At 40.3% G+C, this 25,290-nt stretch overlaps 3 protein-coding genes across 3 annotated transcripts in view; 2 read left to right on the plus strand and 1 right to left on the minus strand.

Moving 5' to 3' along the window:
- The window catches only part of fkbp16 (FKBP prolyl isomerase 16), a 35,527-nt gene extending 23,317 nt beyond the window's left edge, over positions 1-12,210 (plus strand). Inside the window, exons 5-9 of the mRNA XM_018763898.2 lie at positions 6,349-6,566; positions 8,558-8,739; positions 8,882-8,959; positions 11,865-12,002; positions 12,103-12,210. Of these exons, the coding sequence (XP_018619414.1) occupies positions 6,349-6,566; positions 8,558-8,739; positions 8,882-8,959; positions 11,865-12,002; positions 12,103-12,189 (703 nt within the window). The 3' untranslated portion in view covers positions 12,190-12,210. The remainder of the gene's footprint in view (positions 1-6,348; positions 6,567-8,557; positions 8,740-8,881; positions 8,960-11,864; positions 12,003-12,102) is intronic.
- A 1,473-nt stretch (positions 12,211-13,683) lies between these two features.
- Positions 13,684-15,531, plus strand: serf2a (small EDRK-rich factor 2a). Its single transcript, XM_018763445.1, has 3 exons — positions 13,684-13,848; positions 14,842-14,950; positions 15,157-15,531. The coding sequence occupies exons 1-3, from the start codon at positions 13,842-13,844 to the stop codon at positions 15,221-15,223; spliced, it is 183 nt and encodes a 60-aa protein (XP_018618961.1). The 5' UTR covers positions 13,684-13,841; the 3' UTR covers positions 15,224-15,531.
- Positions 15,532-15,926: 395 nt separating this feature from the next.
- Positions 15,927-25,003, minus strand: rasef2 (RAS and EF-hand domain containing 2). Its single transcript, XM_029256364.1, has 16 exons — positions 24,506-25,003; positions 23,377-23,478; positions 20,804-20,891; positions 19,878-19,973; positions 19,413-19,528; positions 19,183-19,251; positions 18,963-19,035; positions 18,824-18,876; positions 18,549-18,759; positions 18,264-18,469; positions 17,984-18,132; positions 17,779-17,860; positions 17,225-17,339; positions 16,359-16,472; positions 16,208-16,284; positions 15,927-16,118 (listed from the first exon to the last, which is right to left on the minus strand). Exons 1-16 carry the CDS (start codon positions 24,868-24,870, stop codon positions 16,031-16,033), a joined length of 2,004 nt encoding a protein of 667 aa, XP_029112197.1. The 5' UTR covers positions 24,871-25,003; the 3' UTR covers positions 15,927-16,030.
- Between the last annotated feature and the right edge of the window lie 287 nt (positions 25,004-25,290).

Consider the following 25,290-nt stretch of genomic DNA (forward strand, 5'->3'; position numbering starts at 1 on the left):
TGTGTCAAAGGCAGATACCTTCTTTTCACCAGAGCTTGATCCCGCTGAGCATGAGTCTTTTTTCCTCTCTCCTAGTGTTGCACTCCACTTCTGTCAGTGGGAGACAACTATGAGTCACTGATAGCTCACCCTGCCTGGGTTCATTTCCTGAGCTCATCTTGCACCTCTGAATGTCAGCATTCATAAATAACCTGCTCACATCTCAAAACAATGACTGTCACTGTAACAGACGGAACAGGATTGCTGTCTGTCAAAATGTATATTTTCAAAAGGAATGCAATCCTAGCTATAGAAAAGTTCTTCAGTGCAGAAAAAACAAGAACATTTGGAACAGAAATAGGAATAGAAGTAGCAAAGACATTAAAATGCATTTTAATATGCAGGGAGAAGCTTGGTTGGCATTTTTAGTTACTTACTGTAAGAGAAAATGTAATATATGCTGTATAATATTATGCATTCTGTGCCACATGGCTAAAGATCATAAAACATCTGTTATAAACAGATGTAACATCTGAGAAAAAACCACACTAAGGCCAGATGGTTGATTAACTGTATAAACAGTACATCTCTACCAAACATATTTCTTCCAAATGTTTCTTCATCTTGGAACTTCCAACTGTCAGACCGAGAAAAAATATGACAGAGTACACTAACTTGTAAAACATATGACTCACTCTAAGTGTAATAAGCATAGTGTGACTCTCACTATTAAAAAATAAACATAGTGTGGGAATTTTCACTAAACAAAAGGTAAAAAAATTGCTTACAGTATTTGTAGGTTTTTATGACCTACTAAATACTGATCACATCCATTCTTCACATAAGGGAGTTAACCACCCCGTCAGGCAAATTCCATGTTGTTCAGGGCTTGAAAAAATGGTTCCAAGACACGGACTTCACTGAAATATTAATGAAATAGTAATAATAAAAGGTATTTTTATGTATGACAATGACAACACAAACATATTTTGTCATTCATATCTTTCAATATTGAATTTTCTTTCATTCATTGTCAATAACCACTTGTCCAAAATATTAATTGTTATGATATCTTAAAATTTTCTGTATCGTAGTCAGACATGATTTTAATTCCAGTCAACGGAACAACTACAGAATTTTTTAAGTCTTTTTATCTGTTTTCTACCAGTATGCAAAGGTAGCCTGAAACCTGCACAGCAACTGCATTGCACTGGGACCAAATTGTTCCTTGTAAAAATCTGCCGCTGGCTGAAATAACAAGAAAGTAACTGACTGGCATTCTTACTAACATCAACTTTTTTTTTTTTTTTTTACACTTTATGAAGTAAAATTACAGCATAACAAGCAAAAATACCATTGTTCTCAATCATAATCCTGTTGTATGAAAAAAGATACTTATGCCCTGAAAATTTGTTCTAATTTGTTCCAGAAAGCTGACTGAATATCTAAAAACCCGATAATGAAATTACCTTTAGTCGGTTATTTCTTATGAGAAAAAATCCAATTCTTCCCAAGCCTGTTCAAAGTTCATCCCAAAGTCACCCTAAATCTAAATGATGATTAGTGACATAAGAAAACAGTTGTGTAACACATTAAAATAGATCACATTCAAATAGAATTAATAGCAATTAATAGTTTTTTTTTAAAACTTTATCTCATGCACAAACCTTTTTTTAATCATTCTAATCCATGGAACATTTTTGTAATCGTGTGGGTCTATGAAGCTTTTTAATGGTGTATGATAGTAAATAGGCCTGCATAAAAAAAACTGCCTCACCCTTCACCCTCACAGTACATTTTCTATTTATTTGTTTACATTTTATGTTTAAATTATTTTTTTTCTACTCTATAAATAAATTCATAAAGAATTCTTGTTTTATAGTTTTTTTTTTAAGTTTAGTGAGTCTATGTGGTAACAGCAAGCCGTTCGCAGAAATTTAATGCCATGTATATAAAATAAATGTTAAAAATATCTATTTCAGAAAATAGACTAACATGGTAGTATGTATGGATTGGCTTGAGACTGTTGCATTTCAAGAAATGAAAAATCAGAAAGGTAAAGCACAATGGTGCAAAACAGAGGACCCAAACACAAATATGTGAATATACAGGCAGGATCCAGCACAGCTACTTCGGACAGTTTTCGGATGCAGCCTGAGTTTATCCTGCTGGACTGAATGTCACTGCTTTCAGACAGGATGCAACATACCGGATACATGAAAACCAACTGATTAGCAATACGTAGTATTAATACTTGCAGGCCAGATACATGGAATGGTTACATCAGAATGCATGTACTGAGATTTAAAATGCTGTTTTACTGAATATATTCGATTCTATATACTGAAGGTTATTATGGTCTAGAGAAGATACGAGAGGAATAAGTTTATGAGTGGATAAAGTAATAATGTTATTGTTTGTCACATTCTAAAAATGTTTGATTCTCAAAAAAGAAACCAAGTTCCTTTAACACAGCACTTTTGACTGACAGATTCAAGGTTCAAGCTTAAAAACAAATAACTAATAATTTATAGATGAAACCAAAATATATCACAATTGGGAGGACTGAACACAGTCTGCAGTGTAAAAACAATAATAAAAGGGTAATATTCCCCTGACTTCCATACCCCTCCAGGAGCAGCACAGATGTGAAGGATGGAATAGCCTGGGTCAGGAGTAATGAATTGGGTCATGATCTGCCGCAGCTGTCGAAGATCATATAAAATGCGTCTCATATTTAACAGCAGCTCTTTCTTCCCTCAGCCTTTAAATTAAATTCTGTTGGGCCAGGACAGCTACTTGGCTTTCTTTTGCACACATACTGTCCGTAGTCCAGGCCCTCAGCACAGCTGGTATCAGAGTCTTCACTTAGAGGTAGATTAGCTATTGCCTACAAAGCAGTCCAGAGGTCCAGAAGATTGAGAAACAAATTAACTTTCCATCTGAGGAAAAGATAAGTTGCCCAAAGCCAACAGTAACAAAAAGCCAAATGATATCCAGTCTCTTGACCATCAGATGAATTGAAGTTCTTAGACTATATAGTTAGTTGCTGCTTAAAGAGGAACACTGGACCCAAGCATGCAGTAAGCAATCCAGAGAACAAAGCAAAAGATGTAAAGTGAAATATGAAATTAAACTTTAAAATGTTATCATGCATAACAAATAGCTCAGTATAAACACATACAAAGATAACTGTAATCGATATAGGAAAATATTAATATCAATACAAGTGGTCCCTGACTTACAATGGGGTTATGTTCCACGAAACCCATTGTAAGTCGAAAATGCATTTAATACACATAATACACACCTCTGCCTGACAGACTGGGAGATGTGGATTGCTGTCACTGCCCAGCATCATGAAAGAGTATCACACCGCATATCGCTTGCCCAGGAAAAAAATCAAAATTCAAAATTCGAAGTACGATTTCTACTGAATGTCTATCGCCAGCTCACCATCATAAAGTCAAAAAAATCATAAGCCAATCCATCTTAAGTTGGGGACCACCTGTATAATATATGCCAATAATACATCAACATAATATCAATATAATAAATCTGCCATTCTATCAATACAGAATGGAAAATTTCACAGATTTGTTTATTTATTTATTTTATTTTTATGTGTATAGAGCGCTCTTCTCACGCAGTGACACAGAGCGCTTTAACACAGACATAAAACAAGAAAAACAGATATAAAGAAGACAGACGACTAATAGCTACCATAATGAAGAACTTATTATAGAGCTATAAGTATACCTACTGGCCACCGAGGAAAGGAACAAAAACTCCCAACTGAAGGTTGAGGGAGAAAAAAACCTCGGGGGGTCCATGGGCCAGTGGTTGCCCACCCCTCCTGAGCATTCTAGAAAGTAACAATTTGTAAGCCAGTGTGTAACAAGTAATAATGATAATGTTGGTAAATGGCATCTTGGATCTCCAGCTCGGCATGGAACATCTCGATCGTCATGGCAGATGGGCATCGTCCTCTGTCAGCACGGGATTCGTCTGTCACCACTGGCCGACCTCCTCAGGTCTTTTGTAGCGAGGTAGTGCTCAACGAGAAGATAGAACAGAGTTAGTAATTTGTTACTTAAGTAAATTTGATATGTATTTTTATAAAGGTGATAAAAAACAACCAAGGCAGGTGGAATTACATTTCGAGATGGAATGCCTGAGTGAACATTTAAGTCTTTAGTCGGGATTTGAAAACAGAAACAGACGGGGCATTTCTGACAGTAACTGGTAGACTATTCCATAGTTTAGGTGCTCTATCACTAAAGGCACGACCTCCTACTGAGGTCTTCTTGATCACAGGTACTTTAAGGTAACCTGCAGATATTAAGTATCAGATTTTATGAACAACTAACGTACTGCAACTGTTTATACATCTTACAGGCAGAGCATGTGAATATCGGCAGAGAATACAGATAAGCTGTGAATTGGCATTTGAACTGAATTCTGCTCCCTGTAAGGAAGTTCTTTGAAGGAAATACTCTAGCTGGAGAAAGGCTTTAGAGAAAAGCAATGAAGGAGCAATAAGAGCTTATGTCAGAGGATATACCGTACTCCAACATGTCATACTTTACAAAGTGACTGCTTGCAAAGATTTTTCTCCCTCTGTAGTATATGAACCTTTAGACAAGGCAAGATGTTTTCCATCCCTTTGTCTAAATAAGGCACACAGCTTCACTTCCATCGCTGTACTTCTCCTGGGGCAACCAGCTTCGTGTGCAGTTGAACCTGGTTTGCGCACTTCCCAATAATGACATGTAACAGCTCAAATAAAGATGGTTGGCTTTTATATTTTTTTGTCGAAGTATTACCTGGTTCTGTATTTTATGCAGTGTATCTGCTTTGTTAGCAGGGATGCACACAAATCAGCACTGAAGTAAGACTGACTGCTCTGGCTAGAATCAGCAGGCGCTATAAATCACAGGAAACAGATGCCACCGTGCTGTCTTGTTGATGGAGTGGCTGCAACGTAATAGCAGGGCAAGATGGACACCTGCATTTAACAAATATGTAACATGCCGTGCATTGCTTACGAGGCCATGTCTGAACCAAAATAATACTCAATACAAAAATCTCCAAAGCTAAATCGATAACATAAAAACATGGTCAAACCAAAACCTCTTAATCATACTGTAACCTAAATATGTGAGTTTAAAAAATTTCACTATTTGCTTGCTGTCGTTGAGAAAATCAGATAAAAAGATTTCAGACGATGGAATTACAGCCACCAATCTGTCACCAGAGAGTTCACAGGGTGGTTCAGAACCTCCAAAGGCACCATAACTCTTACAGATCCCTCAGAAACAGACATGGAGAAACGTAGAAATATAACTGATGTTGCAGGGCATTCAAGCTGCCCCTCAGTATTGAATTTAGTCTGATCCATGCTCTGAAATCTATCTGTGCAGTGATTTGAAAAGTCTGGGGAAACCTCTGGTTGAAAGTGCTACAAGTGGGCTCTACCACACCACACTAACTGGCACACTGTTATGGTTTACTTATGCCTTTGTTTTGTCCCCTGAGCACAAACCCAACTGCCAGGTGGTGGCAATTGTGACGGGAGACAAAAATAGTCAGACAACATGGAAAAGCAGCTGTGGTCAAAGGGGAAAAACAGCACAGCGTAGACGGGCAGGGTAGTCTGTTCTTGCCTCAGGCCTAATAAAATAACCACATTTTGTAATGCACACTTTTAAAGCTACTTATACGTCACACTGAAGTCAGCAGATGAACTGTGTAAAGCATTTTCATAAACTAAAATGAGGTTGCTTCTGGAATAATGTGGGTAAAAGAAAACAAGCGCTTCACAGAAGTCATTAGGTAATGACTTATTAGATGGAAATGTACAAAAAATATGTACACTAACCAGTAGCAATATTGTATGCTTATGATATTCTCAGCTAGACCTTGAAAATATATTGTCTAGACTGATTAATGTCTTCACATACATTAATACAGTAATAACTTTTAAATGAATACATGCTATTTTATCTCAGTTGAAACGATCTGGGGGTCCATGTGTTCTCAAGTTTTTCTCAAGACTCCAACGTTTGTTTAACTAATTCTGTGAACTGGAAGAATTTGCCTGAGTGCTTTAGGGTAAAGTCCGCTTGCATTTAAAGTTTTTAAGTTATCTATCAGGAGAGTAGCAAGTAGTGTAGTGGTTAGAGCCATCACCTTTGGACTCAATGTACCCAGGCTGAAAACCCACCTCCACTTGTAGTATCCTTGATCAAGATATTTACACCATGTTGTTCAAATAAAAAAATGTCCTGTTGAACGAATAAGTAATTGTAAGGAGCTTTGGAGAAAAGCATGACAAAAATAAATGTATGTTTATGCATGTTTTGCTAGGGATCCTGATATTCCAGCTTGGTCACCTTTGCTCTATGAGCTCCAGCTTCTGGACATCAGAGACAAGCCAGACCCTCTGACCCTTTCCATCCCAGATCGTATCCGGATTGGCAATCAGAAACGAGAACGAGGCAACTTCTACTTCCAGAGAGAAGAATATTCTATGGCTGCCAAGGCCTACTGCATGGCTCTCGATGTTCTGACAACAAAATCTAGAGGTAAGCGTGATCCGTCAAACCCGTGTGCCTTTTTCGTGCTTAAAACAGATTCCTTCTCTCCCTGGCTATGATTTTTACATTTCCATTTCTAACCAGACATCTGCTACAACCACAATTTCTGCTGATTTCCTAAGAAGAGGCTTGATAGAGAATATGCAGAGGTCTAACAGTATTTCAGTTTCTCTGGAAAACATCATTACAACATCATTTTAAATAATATACAAAAACTGTGATGGTTCATCTCACAATAACAAATTTTGTTTGGGTGAAGAAATTTGGTTCATTAAAACAAAGAAATAGCAATATACTATGGAGTTAAATATTACTTATTTTGGCATAATAATCACACACACACACATTTTCAGAACCGCTTGTCCCATACGGGGTCGCGGGGAACCAGAGCCTAACCCAGCAACTCAGGGCATAAGGCTGGAGGGGGAGGGGACACACCCAGGATGGGACGCCAGTCCGTCGCAAGGCACCCCAAGTGGGACTCGAACCCCAGACCCACCGAAGAGCAGGACTGTGGCCCAACCCACTGCGCCACCGCACCCCCCTAATAATCAATTAAAATAAATCAGGATATTACATTGCCTTAATATTTTGAATGCAGAATCAACTGGTTAATTGTCACACAGCAGAAATCCAAGGGGATAAAAGAGAGGAGCAAGGCCATCTACCAACATTTAGTAACATTACTGATATAGACACGGTCAAACTCAGTTTAGTGACCAGTGGGGTATTAGCCAATACAAACAGTTCCTCTCCCGCAGAGGCACACCAAAACCGTGCAAACGCCATTATCACCATACTATGTTCGCCATATTAGACACACAGTGCCCTTGCCTTACAGTGGTTTAGAGCACATGCTTGGAACCTCAAGGCCTTGCTGCAGCACCTTTGAGTAACAATCTTAATCTGAATTTCTCCAACTCATGCACATAGTACAATTGCATGTGCAAATTTGGCTCTCGTTGGGAAATTACCTTACGTTGTACATTGCTGGGCCTCCTCCCATGTCTTTATCAACAGCTGGTAAGAATCCTTCTTGGTCTGAATGTTACAATTATGTTTAAGGCTATTATTACCAAGGGTGGCCACATCTGAAAGAGCTACAGAGAAAGCCTACAGTTTCACTATAGTTTTATGGGTAATTTTTACACCTGAGATAAACACTGGATCTTACTTCAAATGTAATGAGTTCCCCTTCCTCCAGACAGCAGGCATTATTTCCTTTGTTGTTAGTATAAAGCTGATGCCTTGGTGAACCAGGCCTTTGGTCATATGCATCACAATAGCACATGGAGGCTGTGAGTCATCTGTCAGCTTGTGAGCCCCAGACGTGTCTGGCAAAGCATCACTCCCGCTGTCTAAACTCCAATAGGCCAGTCATAATGCTTCCAGTACAAACTGGGGTCAAAAACTTTTGAAAAACAACAGATGAGCTGAGATGCTCAACACTTTCAGCACCCTTTAATGCAGAATTAAGTCGTCATGCAAATAATACAAGAAATAGAGGTGTAATTTTATGTTCAAAATCATATAGGAACGAATGGAGGAATGGATAGTATGTCCTCATGTCTAATATCATCAGTTGTAATCTTGTTCAAAGGTTACTAGTATTTTTATTTTAAAGGTTTTGGCAATAGGGGGGTGCAGTAGCGAAATGGGTTTGGCCAGGTCCTGATCTCTGGCGGGTCTGGGGTTCGAGTGCCACTTGGGGAACCTTGCGACGGACTGGCGTCCCATCCTGGGTGTGTCCCCTCACCCTCAAGCCCTGCACCCTGCGTTGCCAGGTTAGGCTCTGGCTTGCCGTAACCCTGCTTGGGACAAGCAGCTTCAGCAAATGTGTGTGTGGATTGTAGTGGTCCAAAGCATATCCTATAAGAACAGGGCATGAGCAAGGGAACACCCTGGAGGAGACGGCAGTCCATCACAGTGCTTTCCCTTACTTGTTTTGATAAGACTTTTCCTTCTGCCCCGCTGTCCAGACAAGGAAGGTGATGTTTTTGTCGAGGAAGAAGAGGAAGTGCAGGAGTACCGGGTGAAGTGTCTCAACAACCTGGCAGCTGTGCAGCTAAAGATGGAACAGTTTGATGAGGCGTTGCACACCAGCAAGGACGTGCTTCTCCTTGACCCGCTCAACGTCAAGGCCCTTTTCAGGAAGGGAAAGGTGATGACACTAAGCCAGTCCACCTGATGCAAATACCATGGACTCAGAGCAACAGCTTGGACACATCCCTCATTGAAATCCACAGATTGCCTTTTTATGGTTTATTTAGTATCAGCATAATGAAACCACTCTCCATTTACAGCTGCTGTCAGACAAAGGTGAATATGACGAGGCCATGGAAACATTGAAAAAGGCCTTGAAGCTTGAGCCCTCCACAAAGGTGAGATACACTGATCTCATTGCCAGTTCATCTCTCATCTTCTCCTTACTGGCTTGCCTCAGGCTGCTGTAGGTTCCCGAATGTCACCTTAGTCTAGCAGCATTTACAGAAAATATTGTCGATGTTGTCTGACCACATTCCTTAAGCTGCTACTACTAATGAACCTGGGCTGAGAGATCTACTGGTAAGATAATATCATCATGCTAACAGAAAGCCATGCTCAGTAAAAATGCTGGGATTGCAGTGAATTTCCTGGGTGTGGCTCCCATGTCAATTTATTGCCTGTATCTGACTCAACTTTTTCTCCCACTCTCTCTCAGAATTTATACGTAGCCCCAAGAGTGCAATGCGTTTTGTATAAATCTTTACTAAGCAGTGCACTACCAACAGCACTTTTTCCGTTCTAGAAACTGTACGCAAATGTCACTGCTCAGCACTATTACATTATCATAATTTACCTTTATTTATCTGACTTTTTTGTCCAAGGTGGCTCACAGTCACAGAAAAGCAACTTTAAAATGATTTACCCATTTATGCAGTAGGTACTTTTATTGGAGCAATTCAGGGCAAGTTTGTTACTCAAAGTTACTATCGTAGGTGTGAGATTCAAACTGAGGTTCGTCAGATTTTAGTGCAAGGGTTCTAATCACTACACCACCTATTGTCCAACATGTAGACACGTACTCGGTCACATCACTGTCTTTAATTCATAGTTTAAACAATTACCTGACTGTAAAGTGGTAAAGGGAAAATTGCAAAGGTCCCATAAACAGGCCCCTTAGGCAAAATTGTGCCCGAACCTTTCTAAGTGGTTACAAAGCCCACCCATGAGAACTGCCCTCCTCTGGTTTCCCTGGCGTCTGGGTGTTTGGCGTACAGGGATGTTCTGTGGCCTCCAAACAGAGCCTAGCTGTGCCAACACACCCTGGCCTGGCAGAGAGTGAGCTATGTCTAGACAAAGCTAAAATACCTTTTGATCCCATAATGACACTCTTTCTCTTAGTGTTGAAGAAATTAAACTAGACCCTGAAGAATTAAACTGAACTGCACAGAGAAAGAATGTCGCGGATGTGCAGAAATTCAAGCATTTTATCTGTGCGAGACATATGAATCAAAAACCATTTTCAGACAATGGCATTGTCAGCCTTTAGCCTTTGTGAGATAGAGTTGATTGGTGTCAGAATCTGACTGCTTAATTTAAACATACTTCATTTAACAGTGCACACAGTTGGAACGCATAATGATACAGAAGGGCTTATGCACTAGAAAAAAAATGAGGGAAAAAGTTTTCTTCTATCGCTTACTCTTGACACCTAAGGTTTCTCTTTACTCACCAGCATGCAACCCTTGCTAAGGACTGCTTACGAGGCACAGCCTGTCCTGAAGGGGGTTCAACATCCAGCGACAGTGTTTACGCTAAGTTGTACTTCAGTGAAGTCCTCAGTAATTTCACACATGCACGTATGTCTCCACTACCAGCAACGCAGACCAGTGTTTCATAAATAAGGAAAAACATACACAATATGGTGTCCGTATGGCGACGCAACAGAACAAGTAGTCTAGCAGCATTGTAATATTCAGCTCTCTTACGGTGCAAACTGTCTGAAACAGTCCATTGGTACATTATATTAAAATGAGTTGTGGCACAAAGCACAAACGTTTATCTTACAAAATGAATTTAAGTCCCATCCCCACGTCATGACAAAATATGTATTTGGTATATCCATGCCACACAAATCTTTTCTAGCTGGACTTTGACTTAAGGTAGTTATATAGAGAAACATAGCTTTATGTTCACATATCTGCCAGCTCTACTTTCAGGTCTTGGTCTGTTGTTCCAGTTTATTGACTATCTTTCTTTCAACTGATAGAATGAAGCAGTGCTGTTCATCACACTGCCAAAAACTGAAACAATTGCCTGTTTTATCGTATTATATTTCTCAGAAGTTCCAGTAAAACCAGTTATGCACAGTTAAACCTCCATTTTTTCTGATCGTAATGAATCACTGAATCAAGTCATTCTTTAATCCTACCATTTTCCATAAAATGCTTCTGAATCAAGTTTTAGGTCAGGTACTTAATTTAAATCTCTGTATGATCGCCATATAAATTTCATTTTTTATGCAAAGAATAATACACCATTAAAAGTTTTCCTCTTTTTCATTGACTAATGATACCAATAACCAGAACAACTTTTTACAGTTGCAACTGCAATAATTTTTTTTGTTCATATGATACTGTACTGTTCCAAATTAAAACAAAAAAAAAATACCAAGGTGCTTCAGCCATTCAGTGACATGGTCATATTCTCATCAGCCTAAAGTGCTGAAATGTTCGTGGCTGATTAGATACAAAACATTGGAGAACAAATCGAGCAAAGCTGCTGTCTTTTATTTTAATAAATAGAGGAAACAGAAAGAAGGCTTCTTTAGCTTTCCAGAACTGATTTTAGACATTTAAAAAATAAAATTGGAAACTGAAATTGTTGTACTGCTTTATTCTTCTTTCATAAAGTTGCATGATCAAAATCTGTCTGAAATCACCTGCAGCTAATTGGGGTGTGGTATATTTGTGAAAGATTTGATCAGTAGGTTAAAGTCACAAGAGCACTGCTCTTGTCTCCTTTAGTGCAGAAAAACATAAACAGGATATCGTTGGTCACACATTTGATAATGTTCGAATATTGCCCGACAATTCATATTATTCAGATTTCAGTTGATCTCTACTGCCACCTGTTGGGTTCATGGAAAACAACAATGTCGTAGGCATGGGTCTTTTTTAAAGAATGTGCTGTATTACTATTCCCCCCTCATGGCAACTGGCCACCTTTCATCTCAACACTTTTAAAAGGAAAACAAGATAAAATACAAACTAAAATACTTTCCCCATCTTTTTTTTTTGCCAGGCCATACACGTTGAACTGGCAAAGTTGGTGAAAAGACAAGCTGGTGATAACGACACCCAGAAGTGGAGGCCCAAACCTGCCCAGGTGCTCGGGGAAAATTTTGCTCCTTTCTTGATTCCATCAAAAAAGAAAACCTCAGTAAGCGTCTTGACAGTGGCACTGATAAGGAAAAAGAGGAAGATTTCACTCAGTCAACTAGAAACCAGTACTGAAATGCTTATGTCTTTTGGTTTTCCAGGGAATGACTTGGAAGCTCCTGTTTGGTGCTATGGTGGTTGCAGTTGGAAGTTTAGTGACATCGATGGTCTTGACGGCAAGAAATTGACTCATCTTGTGAAACACGAGCAGGAGGAAGGATGAAGGCTTATAAAACTGTCAAAGAGAGGAGAAGAGATCAAGAGTAATATCTTTGTGGAAAGTCTGAAAATAACATTGTGGGGGGGGGGGGGGGGGGGACACTAAGGGATCAACGATATTCTCACTCCTTCACTCATTCACTTATCAATCACTTGTGAGGATCATGGCTGTCTGGAGCCTATCCTGATGTCACTGGGCACTAGACTAAGAAGGATGTGACCAGGATGGGACATCAGGCATCACATACCACAAGCCACACATTCATTCACCCACAGTCACACATTACGAGCAATTCATAGTCACCAGTCAAGCTGAACTGCATGTCTTTGGACTGTGGGAGAAAACAGGAGCATCTGGAAGAATTCTGGAAGAATTCCATGCAGACACAGGGAGAACATGCAAACTCCACACAGACTACAGTCCACAGCTCAACAGCTTAAGTGCTGTGAGGCAAAGATGCATACAATTAAAATAAATTACAACAACTAATAAACATATTGTGTATTTACCAGCATTGTAGTAAAGTCACCTACACGTTTGCTATAGGCTGACATCAGGAAGACTGATAAACAAGCAAAGAGCATAGAAATGGCCAGTCCACTGAGATCTTTCCAGAGAAGATGACCAATGACGACTTACAATGATTTGGGACACATTCCATGCACAAAAGCAGGTACACTGCAGTAAATAATCAGATGCTTAATTTCACCACCAGCACATGCTAAACAATACACATAATTACTTTGTATAATGATCAGCAGCTATCAGAAATTTATCACAGTTTTATATATAATATGGTCCTGGTGAAATATAAATCTGTTCGTATTCAAACCCTGTAAAGAGTAAGTCCCATATTTTTTCCTGTCTGCCAGTGAAAGTCTTTTTGATCATGGCTGAATAAAAATGAGCAAAATACATGATTTGCGAGCAAAAAATGCAAAACTGGGTACTGCGTTTTGTGTTTTTGTTAATCATAAATCAATTTCTATTCGTTATTGTAGAGTGCAATGTTAAAGAGGCATAAAGAAACCTTGGCGCCAGCAATTGAAACTTAAAAATGAATACATCTGGATTTGCGGTAACTAAACTTGTACATCAGCTTTGTGCATGATGATTACAGTTCGTTATAATCTTGTATATTTGGCGCTTGATGATGGGGGGGGAAAAAAAAAAACTGACGTGAAAAACCAACAAATATATTTTATACATTTTTGTAGATTGAAACGTTTTGTAGTTTCACATATCATGAAGGCGTCTTAGAGGGAGTTCAATGACTCGCTCTGTAGTCCTTGTTATATACAAAAAATACATAGTAAATAAATGAATTTTCTTGAAGACATAACGCAATAACCAGCACCCACCCTACGAGGGCGCACAGGCTGTTCGGACGGAGCCCTAGCGGAAAAGGGTAGCGTCACGTCGCAGCCACTTCCGGTTTGAAGCCCGAAAGCGAGCATGCGCGACGATCTGATTGGTTGATCGGCTCCCTAACAAGGGAGAGCCTCGAGGACTGTTGCGTTCACATCCAGTTAGAGCCAGAAAGGGAGAGGAGCGCGGTTCGGCGAGTAGGAAGCAAGGGGTGAGCTTCTCTGAAACCGGGAAAGCCTCCAAATACCGAGCATGACGAGTAAGTATTATCGATGCAAGGATTATAGATGAGTGCTTTTAAATTGTGTATTTTCGTATAACTGTTATCAGAGCTGTACCTTTGCGACGTGAGGTCGTCCAGCCAGGCCATGTATACACTACTAGCTAAGGATCTATTACCGTTTTAGTACAAAGATATCAGTTGTCCCCCTCCCCGGTGTGTATTATCATCATGTACATAACATCCATGTGGCATGATAGCCTTGTGAAATTATTTTTTTGTTAGCTGACTGGTTGAAACGCTTCGATCCTCCAATAAATCTGTTATTACCATAAAGCTAACGATTAGGGACTTAAGAGTGCCATGGCATTGTTGTCACTAACTTAAGTGAGGACGGGGCATGATTACATAACATAAATGGCGGAGTGGAGCAGGGGGGCTCGACGTTCTCAGGTTTTTTTTTTTTTATAAACATTCTGGGTCGAATATTTAGTCGCAAGAAATTCCTGGTGCGGAAAGGAGTATATTATATTTATATACAGCTTAAATCGTAGGGTAAGCGCCGGCGGTGTGTATGATGAGAACATACAGTCAGTAGTGATTCGAGCATTCGATTCGTTCGCAGCAGCCAGGTCCGAGACAGACAGCAACCCTTCTTGCACCCTGTGGCCTCTCGTTTGTGTGAAACTTTCAGCCGCTTTAAATAAAAGTATTTTCACGCTCACCGGCGTCACAGCATTTCGCAAGTAAGGCGAAAATGATTAAATAGGCCCAATGTTGTGATACGTTGACCGTCCGTGTGCTCTAGAGCGCCCCCTTTGCCACGTAGACAAACGGTGCAGTGGAGCAGAGCCCCTCCAGCTGCTGTACCAGATCTTTCCCTGCGAGGGGAGCGAACACCACTGCTGCTACTTGCTTGCGTTACTGCATGGGCTTCAGCCGGTATACAGGCCTGTCACTTTGGAAAGCTGACTTGCCACAATCGCGGAAGAAGCCTATTTGGATAACTTATTATTGGTAACCCAATTGCAGGGGGGAACCAGCGTGAGCTTGCACGTCAGAGAAATGCCAAAAAGCAGACGGAACACAGCAAGGGCAAAAGGAATGATGACGGTCTGTCTGCAGCAGCGCGGAAGCAGAGGTATTTCTGCAGTCATAGTGTCATTTGTAAACATGACACAAGATATTCTGCAGTTTTGTATATTAATCTTTGCAGTCATTTCTGTAAATGCATCGGTGGTCATGCAAATTGTGAAACAGAAGCAGTGCTTGCTGGTTTTTTTTTTTTTTTTTTAAAAAAAAAACCCACAACAACAACACAACTCTTGGCACATGCTTGTTTTGCAGGGATGCAGAGATAATGCAACAAAAACAGAAGAAGGCCAATGAAAAATCAGAAAATAAGCCAAAGTAATAGTGACCGATCGAAACTTCACTCTGAGACATTAATCCTGATGTTTGAGAATAGTTTTTTTTGATTAGGTTCCAGATCATAGATAACATTTGTGTAATCTCTAACATGTTGGATCAGATGGTTTTGTTTCACATGGTCAGCATGGAATGCTTTTGATGTTTGCTTTTCAGATGGTGCACAGGTTTCGCTATTCTGAACAGTACTTTCATGTAAAAAGGACAAGTTTGGATCTACATAAATCTTGTATTTTTTTACCCTGTATTTTGTGCACCCCAGACTTGATAACATAATAAAGTAGCTTTCTAGTTCATAGTGGATTGTCATGTTTTTGTCACTTGAAGATATACAAGTGTTAAACTGAGTGGTGTAAATGCCACTTTCCACATCCTCAGTTGATGGAGATATTTACAAATTGTTATACACAAATGGCTTCTATTTTCACAGAGCATTTAGACAGTGTTGCAAAGCGCTTACATTAACTTGAGCTCATGGACCTGCAGCACAACACCACTGAATCAGTTTGAAAGTAGTTCTACTTTATTAAAAACTAATACTGTGAAAGTTCAGAGACTACTTAATCTGTGCAGATTACATCAGGGTTCTTTAAGTTTTCAAAATAGAAAAAGTTACATTGATGAATCTTGCATCTGCTTTACTTAAAGTTCAATAAGACTGTCTAAAATTTAAAATTTGTATCATTAGTAACAAACCGCCACCATTGACACAAATGCATCTTGAATGAAACATACTCATTTTGAATCCTGCGCCACTGTGCAGTGATTCTCTGATGGTAGAATTCCACAGTTGCTATAGGTCACAACAGCTACTGCCAGGGTACTTTCCATCTATGGATCCCATGGCGATGTAGGTCTCAGACTTGCACTTCTTTATTTCTCTTAAGAGGAGGGAATTAAAACTTGAGATTGCCTGTCTAGCGTAAACATTGAAGCAGTCAACCTCTTTAGCAGTGAGCAAAACCTTTACCTTGCAAGATGAAGAACCGCTTCAACAACATTAGTTCCTTCTTTGGCACTGGTCTCACAGAAGAGAGCACTGTACATCTGAAAACATGGATTCAATTTAAGATACACCCAGCTCAATCAACTTGGGTAGTTTTAAGTGCATCACTTCATACCATAGCTAACTTTTCCCCTTGAGCAGCACTAACACAGCTGTCCTCAGGAAGCTCAGCCCGTAGGTCCACCTTATTTCCAATCACGCACATAGAGGGGGGCTCATCTCTGAACTCCTGGGTAAACAAGCATAGTTTTAATCCACTGGGAGTTGTTCCAACATCAGAAGGCTATCTAGAATGTTTCCACATGTAAAACAGCAAGTCTATACACAGACATATAGAAGGGGCAACAGGTATAGTTCAGTACATATAGCTGGCAGTCTTCTGGTTATCAGTTCAGTTCTCATTCCATCCTACTGCTGTAGGTAGTGAGTAAGGTATATACCCTGAAATTATCTAGATGAGATGTTATTTTGGACAATTAACAGGAAGATGTTTCCTCCTTTCATTTTAATCACTTAAATATTGAACTCTGAAGTTGGTCCGAGTCTATAGATTAGAACACTTTTCCAGGTATGCTGTTGTAGGGCATTTTGCTGTTAATCTTCCAAAGCAGCAATATTTAGAATTCCAGTAAATTTACCTATTTAACACCTACCACACATACCCAAGTTGTTGAGTTAGGGTTCAAAAGTCCTCAATGCATTGTTGGGCACAGGTAAACTAAAAAGTTCCTTACTGGTACATTCAAATCAATGTTTTCAATAGCCTTGTTGCTGAAATCTGTAGCTTTATTTCAACTACACACACACTTTCTGAACCGCTTGTCCCATATGGGGTCGCGGGAAACCAGAGCCTACCGGGCAACACAGGGCATAAGGCCAGAGGGGGAGGGGACAAACCATTTTTTCCATTATTTCCTAAATTAATATATTTGGAATACATTTTGTAAAACTGAGAAATGCACAAAAAGACTCAATCTGTACCTTGATTTGATCCATCCACTCTCTGATGTTGAAGAAGCTGGCCTTGGATGTGACATCATACAACAGCAACACACCATGGGCCTTGCAGAAATAAGACTGGGAAATGCTGCGGAATCTAAACAGAAAATTAGGCCATTAGAATGCTTCCTCTTAGCGAAGACAAAATTAACAGCTCGTGTAATGTACAGTGATTCATGCAGTGGTACGTGACACATTGACTGTACTCAGGAATCACGTGTCTGCATCAAAGTCCTGTTGATATAACACTTTTTGTATTGTTCTCTGAGATGTACGCTGCTTTGGAGAAAAGCATCTGGTAAATGAATAAGTGTAAAAAGCAAAAAGGATCACACAATGAGAAGGAATTTGCAGCAAGAACAATAGCTTTTGGATTTTATCCTGTTTAACCAGTTTCATATGTACTTTCATCATGCTTCAACAACAGATTGATGGTACAATATTTCTGCAACCTTCACAGATTGAAAACCCATGTTAAACTTGCCCAGTGATAACATCTGAGGAACACTGCTGTACTGATTAATCAGTTCTGATACCTTTCTTGACCAGCTGTATCCCAGATCTGTAGATGAGTTTTCTCCCCATCTACAAGCATCTTCTTTATGTGCATATCCACACCTAAATCACAAAAAGTCACCCAGAAAATGAATACTCAGTTCTTTTGGGCTTAGTTATTTCACACCTATAAGACAGAAATATCTGCATGAAGACCTGGAAATTTTGTCCTCTATAGTTCCTTACCTAATGTCATTCGAATATCACTTCTGAACTCATTCGTGCTCAGGCGAAGTAGGAAACTGGACTTCCCAGTGCCTACATCTCCAGCTAGAACCAGTCTATAGATGGTTGCAGATTCCTCAGCATCAAGAATATCTGAATCTGTCTGTTGGCATCACATATTTTTAAAAGAGGGGAGGAAAAAAAAAAATCCTCATTCATATGAGATCTGGGGGGAAACCATTATAATTTTTGCCCAGTTTTTTTATTCAGTGTTTTTCAAATATCCAGTTAACAACATTACCAGGACATGTGATATATCATCTGATAGAACTGGCCACAATCAAAAACAGTACAGACAATCCTAATCTCCCCCCACAATGTGTTGCTCAGGCCTTCCTTTCCTACCTGGCATGAAAATGCTGAAAGCAGTTTTCGGGTGGATGCTAATGATACTGAGCCATATCTGCCCGGCGCTGAATTCGTGTGCTCCGATTTCCAGTCTGATATCTGAAATCACGAAAGGTGCATGACTGGTTGTGAAACAATTCTAAGCAATAACTGTATCAGATCCTTGTGCTGGCCTTACCCCATTGTCCAAGTGTTGGGTCCCTCCACCAAACGAATGTTGAGACACACACCCCAAAATGTCCTTGTGGTCTTCATAGTCACACTCACTACTTGAACTGTCCATTGCATCTGAACACAACAATAGTCCACTGTCCTGGTATTGGTCAGTCCTGCTACGCAAATCTGAATATTCTGTTAAACTTAAATCTTGCCATTTAACTAGTATGTTAATGAAGGATCAAATGACCAACTAATCACAAGGTTAAATCAAGTACCAAAAATATGCATCTCTACCTGCTGCTGTTCAGTGTGTTATGTGGAATGGTCTTCACATTTCTTTCCTTAATCTGGAAGACAAAAGGAAAAGGGAAGTTAAATTGAACCAGACTGTGAAAGCCATCTCTTCCCTAGAGGTTACTTTACTAGAACTTACCCTCTTACAGCTTCGTTCTGCATTCCGGTCCAACATGGAATAGGATCGGTCACTGCTTTCAGACATATTTTGCCTTCAAAAGAAGTGGAGGAGGGGGGGAACCATACAGGGATAACACAAGAATTAGACATTTGTGTCTTCTTAAAAAAGTACAAGATTGTCAGTTTATCTGAATGAAAACAAGATTTATTTAAAATAGTGCAATGTTTTTGAGACTTACTGGAGACATTTCATGTGACTGTAATATGAATGACATTCAGTCAGCATTTTCTTAAGGTCATTCTTCTCCCTGTGCAGAAGAGGGGGAGAAAAAAGAAAAAAAAAAAAAAATCACTACAGTAAAACAAGTTATGCCTAGTAGTGTCATACATAAAGGTTGACTGCCTCAAGCAGAACATTTAGCATACACAAATGTTCAATGTGTTGGAAACAAGGCCTTTGTGAACTCACCTTTCATGTTGTAGCCTCTGGTATAACTTTTCCTTTTTTAGGGCCCCCATCTCCACTTGCAGATAGGAAATCTTAATTTGTGCTCTGATTAAAGAATTTTGCAACTTATCCTTGTCCTAAAGGGAGGGTATACACCTGTTTACCAACTAGAGTTTAGTGGATTTATAATGCAGAGTGGCTTTCGTGCAGTAACGATCAATGCAGGCTTTCTCAATGATCCCGAAGACATCCGAGATCATTTATTTCCATTAGCCAAAGAACTTTCCTGAAGTCACATGGAGCACCAGAACCCATATCACAAAAGAAAACTGTCAATGAGCAGCTAACCCTAAGCATACATGAAGATATGAATTAGTCAGTCCAAGGGAGTCCGATTACTGTGCTCATGATTCGTAAAATTTGTGGTTATTAAAACTAATAAAGACAAAGAAAGATTGTCGGCACCATTCTTTGCCAGACACCCACCTTTTTAAGCCTCTTCATAGCACTCTCCAAGTCTGCAACCTCACGTTCATACCTTCTATGAAAAGCAGCAATGATCTCATCCAACCTCTGGTATGCCTATAGCCAAGAAGAAAAGTTTATCCGCAAAGTCGAGAAAGTAATAGTATCCAAGCTGAATCTGTCTGGCTGATTCTACCAACCCGTAAAGTGTACCTTGTGGCACAAGGAAGCAAGTAAGTGGAAAAAATTCAATTCAGTTTCAATTAAATTGCCATGTAGTGACCTTTCAAGCAAGGTTGCCTGAAAGCACACAAAAAAATAATAAAAAAGAAGGCTGTGCTAACAAGGATGAACATTTTTTTTTTTTTCCTTTTCCGTTACCTGGCCTTATATGGCTACATTGACACCGATTTAGATTTTCTTTCACAGAGTAAAAAAACTACTTTGAAAAATATTTCCGCATTCCCACCTTGTTCAAGGCATAACTTAACTAATGAAACACTGATCTACTTAGAATATACAACTTCTCTGATTACAAAACATACTGGAGTTCAACGAGCCCCTATTTCTCAATCAGAGCTGACTAAATCACAGTAGCATTTAATAAATAACTTGTAAATACATGCATGGCGCAGTGGCTTTGGCCTGTGCCTGCTGGGTCTGGGGTTCAAGTCCCAGCTGGGGTGCCTTGCGACGGACTGGCGTCCCATCTTGGGTGCGTCCCCTCCCCCTCCAGCCTTGCGCCCTGTGTTGCCGGGTTAGGCTCCGGCTCACCGCGACCCCACTTGGGACAAGCAGTTTCAGACAGTGTGTGTGTGTGTGTGTGTGTGTGTGTGTGTGTATATACACACATGCATGTTCTTAAATAGCATGATCCAACCCTAATCCTTGCATACATTTTGAGCACATTTTCCCCCACTTTCCAGCAAAACTTAAAACCCTCACACCTCTCTCCTTACACAGTCTTCCAAGAGAGTTTGCTGCTGCATGTCATCCTCCACTTTTCCCTGATGGCCAGCAGTCATCTCCTCGGTCCTGCCAGTACACACAAACACAGGTCCTTTCAAATGTACACATGATCAGACACAGGTTCAACAATCGGGAACACGGGTGCTCCAGGAAACTATTCATTTCAGCGGATGGAATGAGCCAGTACCCATCTTGGGAATCAATCATCCTGCTACGTTCAGATTGACTTTCTGGCTCGTCTCTCATTAAACGCCTCCTGATCCATTCTTTGTCTGGATCTCCCAGTGGACTTGCGTTCTGAGACGAGTGGAGCTAGTCTCCCCCTAGAGCCAAGCCTCCCTAAGCTGGCTCTGCCACAGTCAGGTGACCGTTCCTGACTCGGCCCCTGAAGTTAATCCAAGAGTCACAAAGGCTTGAGATGAAAAAGTGCAGTGATGGACAACACTGCAAATGAGGCCCTAGGGCGGCAGTATGTCTAACAATTACAAACTGACACCTTAGTAACAGAGGCAGTTCACCAGCGTTATGACACTCAGTCCTAATACTGGTGGTGGAAGATAACCAAGAAAGCTATCCTCAGATGTTTCAAAATCTTATTTAGTATTCAGCACAGTGCATTTTTATATTGCATGTGCTGTTAAGTATTTCACTAAACACATCAGATTAGTGACACAAACATGAAACAGTTAAAGCTATGACTACTCCTTATACAAACCATATATGCAGAAGTCTTGACAAAAGCTTCCTTTTATTGAAACTGAAATGTGCCCCAATAAGCAGTATACCTGGCTTTCACACTGAAAGCATCTAAACACACTTATTTTAACAGTACTGTATATTGCTCAGTGACATTGGGAGACCCAATCCAGCTTGTTACTTATTCCCAGAGGCAATGGAAAACTTTACCGTAAGTCAATGCCATATATATATATATATATATATATATATATATATATTTCATTACACTTATTCATTTAGCAGATGTATGTCACTTTGGAGAAAAGCAACATATCTCACAGAAAATACAGTTGATGCATTACCTTAGGAAAGAGAGACATGGCTGCAGATGTGTGATTCTTAAGTACAATTAGTTTCCTTCAACACATGCACCGATGTTCATCACACAAGTAGCTCCATAAAACTTTACCAGAATATCGACGATTCGTAATCGCCTCCCTAATAGTTTTTTTTTTTTAAAATACATAAACATTTGTTACACTGCAACAGTGGCTGTGAGGAGGACTGATCCAGGCATGATCATGAACATTTATACCTTACATGAACTTAAGAGATCATGGGTGAAGTGAGTCTGGGAGAGATGAGTTTTGAGACCCTTTTTAAATGTGGCTAAAGATTCAGAAGTTCTGACAGAGATGGAGTTCGCTCTACCACAACAGACCCAGAACCAAGAACCTCCGCACTCTACCTTTTGTGCATGGTACCACTAAGCGGGCAGATGTGGAAGAGCAAAGCAATCTGGCTGGGGTGTAGCAAATGATCAAGTCATGTAGATAGCTGGGAGCAGTTCTATTGATGCATTTGTAGGCCATAACCAGGGCCTTAAATTTGATCCGGGCAGCTACAGGAAGCCAGTGCAGAGAACCTAGTAGAGGAGATACATGGGAACACTTCGGCAAGTCAAACAACTCAAGCAGCAGCGTTCTGTATCAGCTGTAGAGATTTGATGGCAATAGCAGGTCAGCCAGACAGGAGAGAGTTGTAGCAGTCCAGATGGGATGTCACCATGGTCTGGACAAGTAGTTGCGCATAGTCGGTTGTAAAGTTAGATATATTTCATATTCTGTAATGCTTACAATTGGTCATCTTTAATGTCTGAAATTTACCAGCCCTACAATTAGGAAAGGTTTTTTTGTTCGACTATAAGCTTGATTACAGGGAGGCAACTCACTCAAGGTCATTTTATTAATCATAGAATTCATTGCGACTCTTTTGTAAAAGAGCTTTCAGATCAAATAACTTCATCCTCTAACTGTTTCAGACAATTTTAACATCGTTGTTGAGATGGGCTGTGGATCTTGTTCTCAATCACTGATTTAATCAGTCAGTCTCCAAATGCTGCAGAAGGGGGTATTCAATAGAGGAGTAGGTCTGCAAGCCCAACTCAGTGAGCTGCTCCCGAACCTTGGACAGTTGGCCATAAATCTGGTTTCTTAAATCCCAGCTGCCCATGTTACTTAGATAAGACTTGATCACACACACCAAATCAAATCAGCATAATTTATATCAACAAGCATTGTGTCTTTGCCAGTTTAAAATCCATCATAAACAAAACAAACACCACTTTAGACAAGTGGATGGAAAGGGGGCATGCATCATCCATACTGTACATGGCACCTTCAAGTGACAGGTTAAAAGCTAATCCACACATCTGGCAGGTGGAGCCAATCTGCCAACTCTAGAGGGCACATGAAAGTGTGCCATTATTAACACACAGATTAACATCTCTCCATGTGTCAAGTTAATTTCCTTAACTAACCTGTTTATGGAGAACAAATTATAGCGTCAATTGATCCATTTTCAAACAACTTACCCAGATGAGCATCTCAACGGCAACATTCCAAGCCAGGAAGACCACAGCTTCCAGTCCACAGCTGCAATCTCCAAATCTCCTTTCGAGATCCCATGGTGTTTCCTGGTAAGATCAGATACAGAACGGTCTGCCCCAAAGCCTCTTCCTAGTGAGACATGCCTCATACTCACCCCGTTCTCACTTATTGCCTGAACCATTTAACTTATTCCTCTAAACTCCAGAGGAAGAGCACATCTCCTTCAGGGCCTCTTATCACTGAGCTCCTCAACCTTGGTGTGTTTTTACTGGAATATGACATGCAAACTACCTTCCTTGGAAGCAGTAAGGTACTAAAAGGAAGCGAGGAACAGGAACTGTGGTTCGAAGGTGAGGGTGGACACGCAGCCAGCGTACCCCTTGTGTTAGGCCACACTGTTGATTCCAACAGGAGGTAGCGGTGCATTGTAACAATGAGGAAGAGCTGCAGTGGGGGCAAGAACTCAATGGTTTGCTATAAAATTAAGAAAATGTTTATGGTATTGCCTTGAGCAACACATTTATGGTAAACTGCTCTTACAAATACCCAGCTGTATTAATGGACAAACAGGTGCAAGTCCCTTTGGCTATAGGCACCAGCTATATGGCAAATTAATAACATAACTTAGAGACTATAGACTTTCACCATAAAGCTCCTAATGGTTGAAAAAGCAACCAATGGCTGAGAACAGTCAATAAAATGAAACCCCCCCCTTAAGTCAGCTGACAGCAAAGGAGCGCTACTATTGGTTAGCAGTAAAAGTGACTTGATTGGTTTAGGGAAAACCTATGACTGAGACGATAATGACCAATGAACGCTCCCGAAGCCTTTAAATCGTTTGAGGAGATGGGACTTAACCGGTTTTAAACACACAAGATTTTGAAAAACAAAACGCAGAAAGTTAAGAGTAAGGGAGCAAATGTAACATTTTCATTACAAAGCTACTGGAATAAAAGTAAAAATGTATCACTGTGACTGTCAAAAAAAAAAAAAAAAAAAAAAAAAAAATCTGAAAAGTACCATTTCTCCACATGATATACAAGCCAAGGAAGGGTGGGGAAGCAGCTTCAGAATGTATAAAATCGTGGCCCAGCCAGGCTGTAGGGTTCATACCTTCTCCATAACTTACTGCCATCCTTCATCTTCCTCAGATTTCTGCTCCTTCGTCCGAGCGGCACCTCCGAAGTCAGGCTCTCAGACAGCTGACTGGAGGGCTCAGAAAAGCTGCAGAAGTCCGGTTCGTCGGCGTTGTCCAGTTCCCCACCCGGGGCCGCTGAAAGGTCGCCACACGCCGCTGTACTGAACTCATTTCCTCCCCGTTCACCGGAACGAGCGGCTCCCTCCATTTCGACGGGCTCACTTTTCCTAGGAACCGACGCGAGGCTTTCCGGCAACGCACAATTCGTATGCAGTCTTATGCGAAAAAGTTCAAAAAATCTCTTTAAAACAAAGCGAGTAATAACCAGAACAATAAGCATGACGACGTCGAGGTTGTCACTGTGTTGCTTATAAGTTATATGTTCTGTCACGCGCGCCTTTTCTACTTGAAAGCGCCGGCGTGCAACACTGGCGCGCGCGCTCTCAGCGAAACACTTCGTTTGTGGACGGAGCCCCCAGTTAGTCGCGCTTTGCTATATTGTAAAGGTGGGGAAAGGGAGCACGAGCTGTGTTTACCACACTTTACCACGTACCCGTCAGGTGAGGCACTTCCAATCAACACATCATTTCGGTCAAGCTGCTTTACATTTTGAAGTATTTGTTTTTCTAACAGATTTTTTTTTTTCCAAACTTTACATAGGCCCTTAAATTTAAAATTCCTTTATTTTTATATATATATATATATATATCTGCGCAAGGAATGAATACTAGGAATATTCCATTATCCTGCCGTTAATGCA

Source organism: Scleropages formosus, chromosome 11 (assembly GCF_900964775.1).
Source record: "Scleropages formosus chromosome 11, fSclFor1.1, whole genome shotgun sequence".
NCBI classification, from domain to species: Eukaryota; Metazoa; Chordata; class Actinopteri; order Osteoglossiformes; family Osteoglossidae; genus Scleropages; species Scleropages formosus.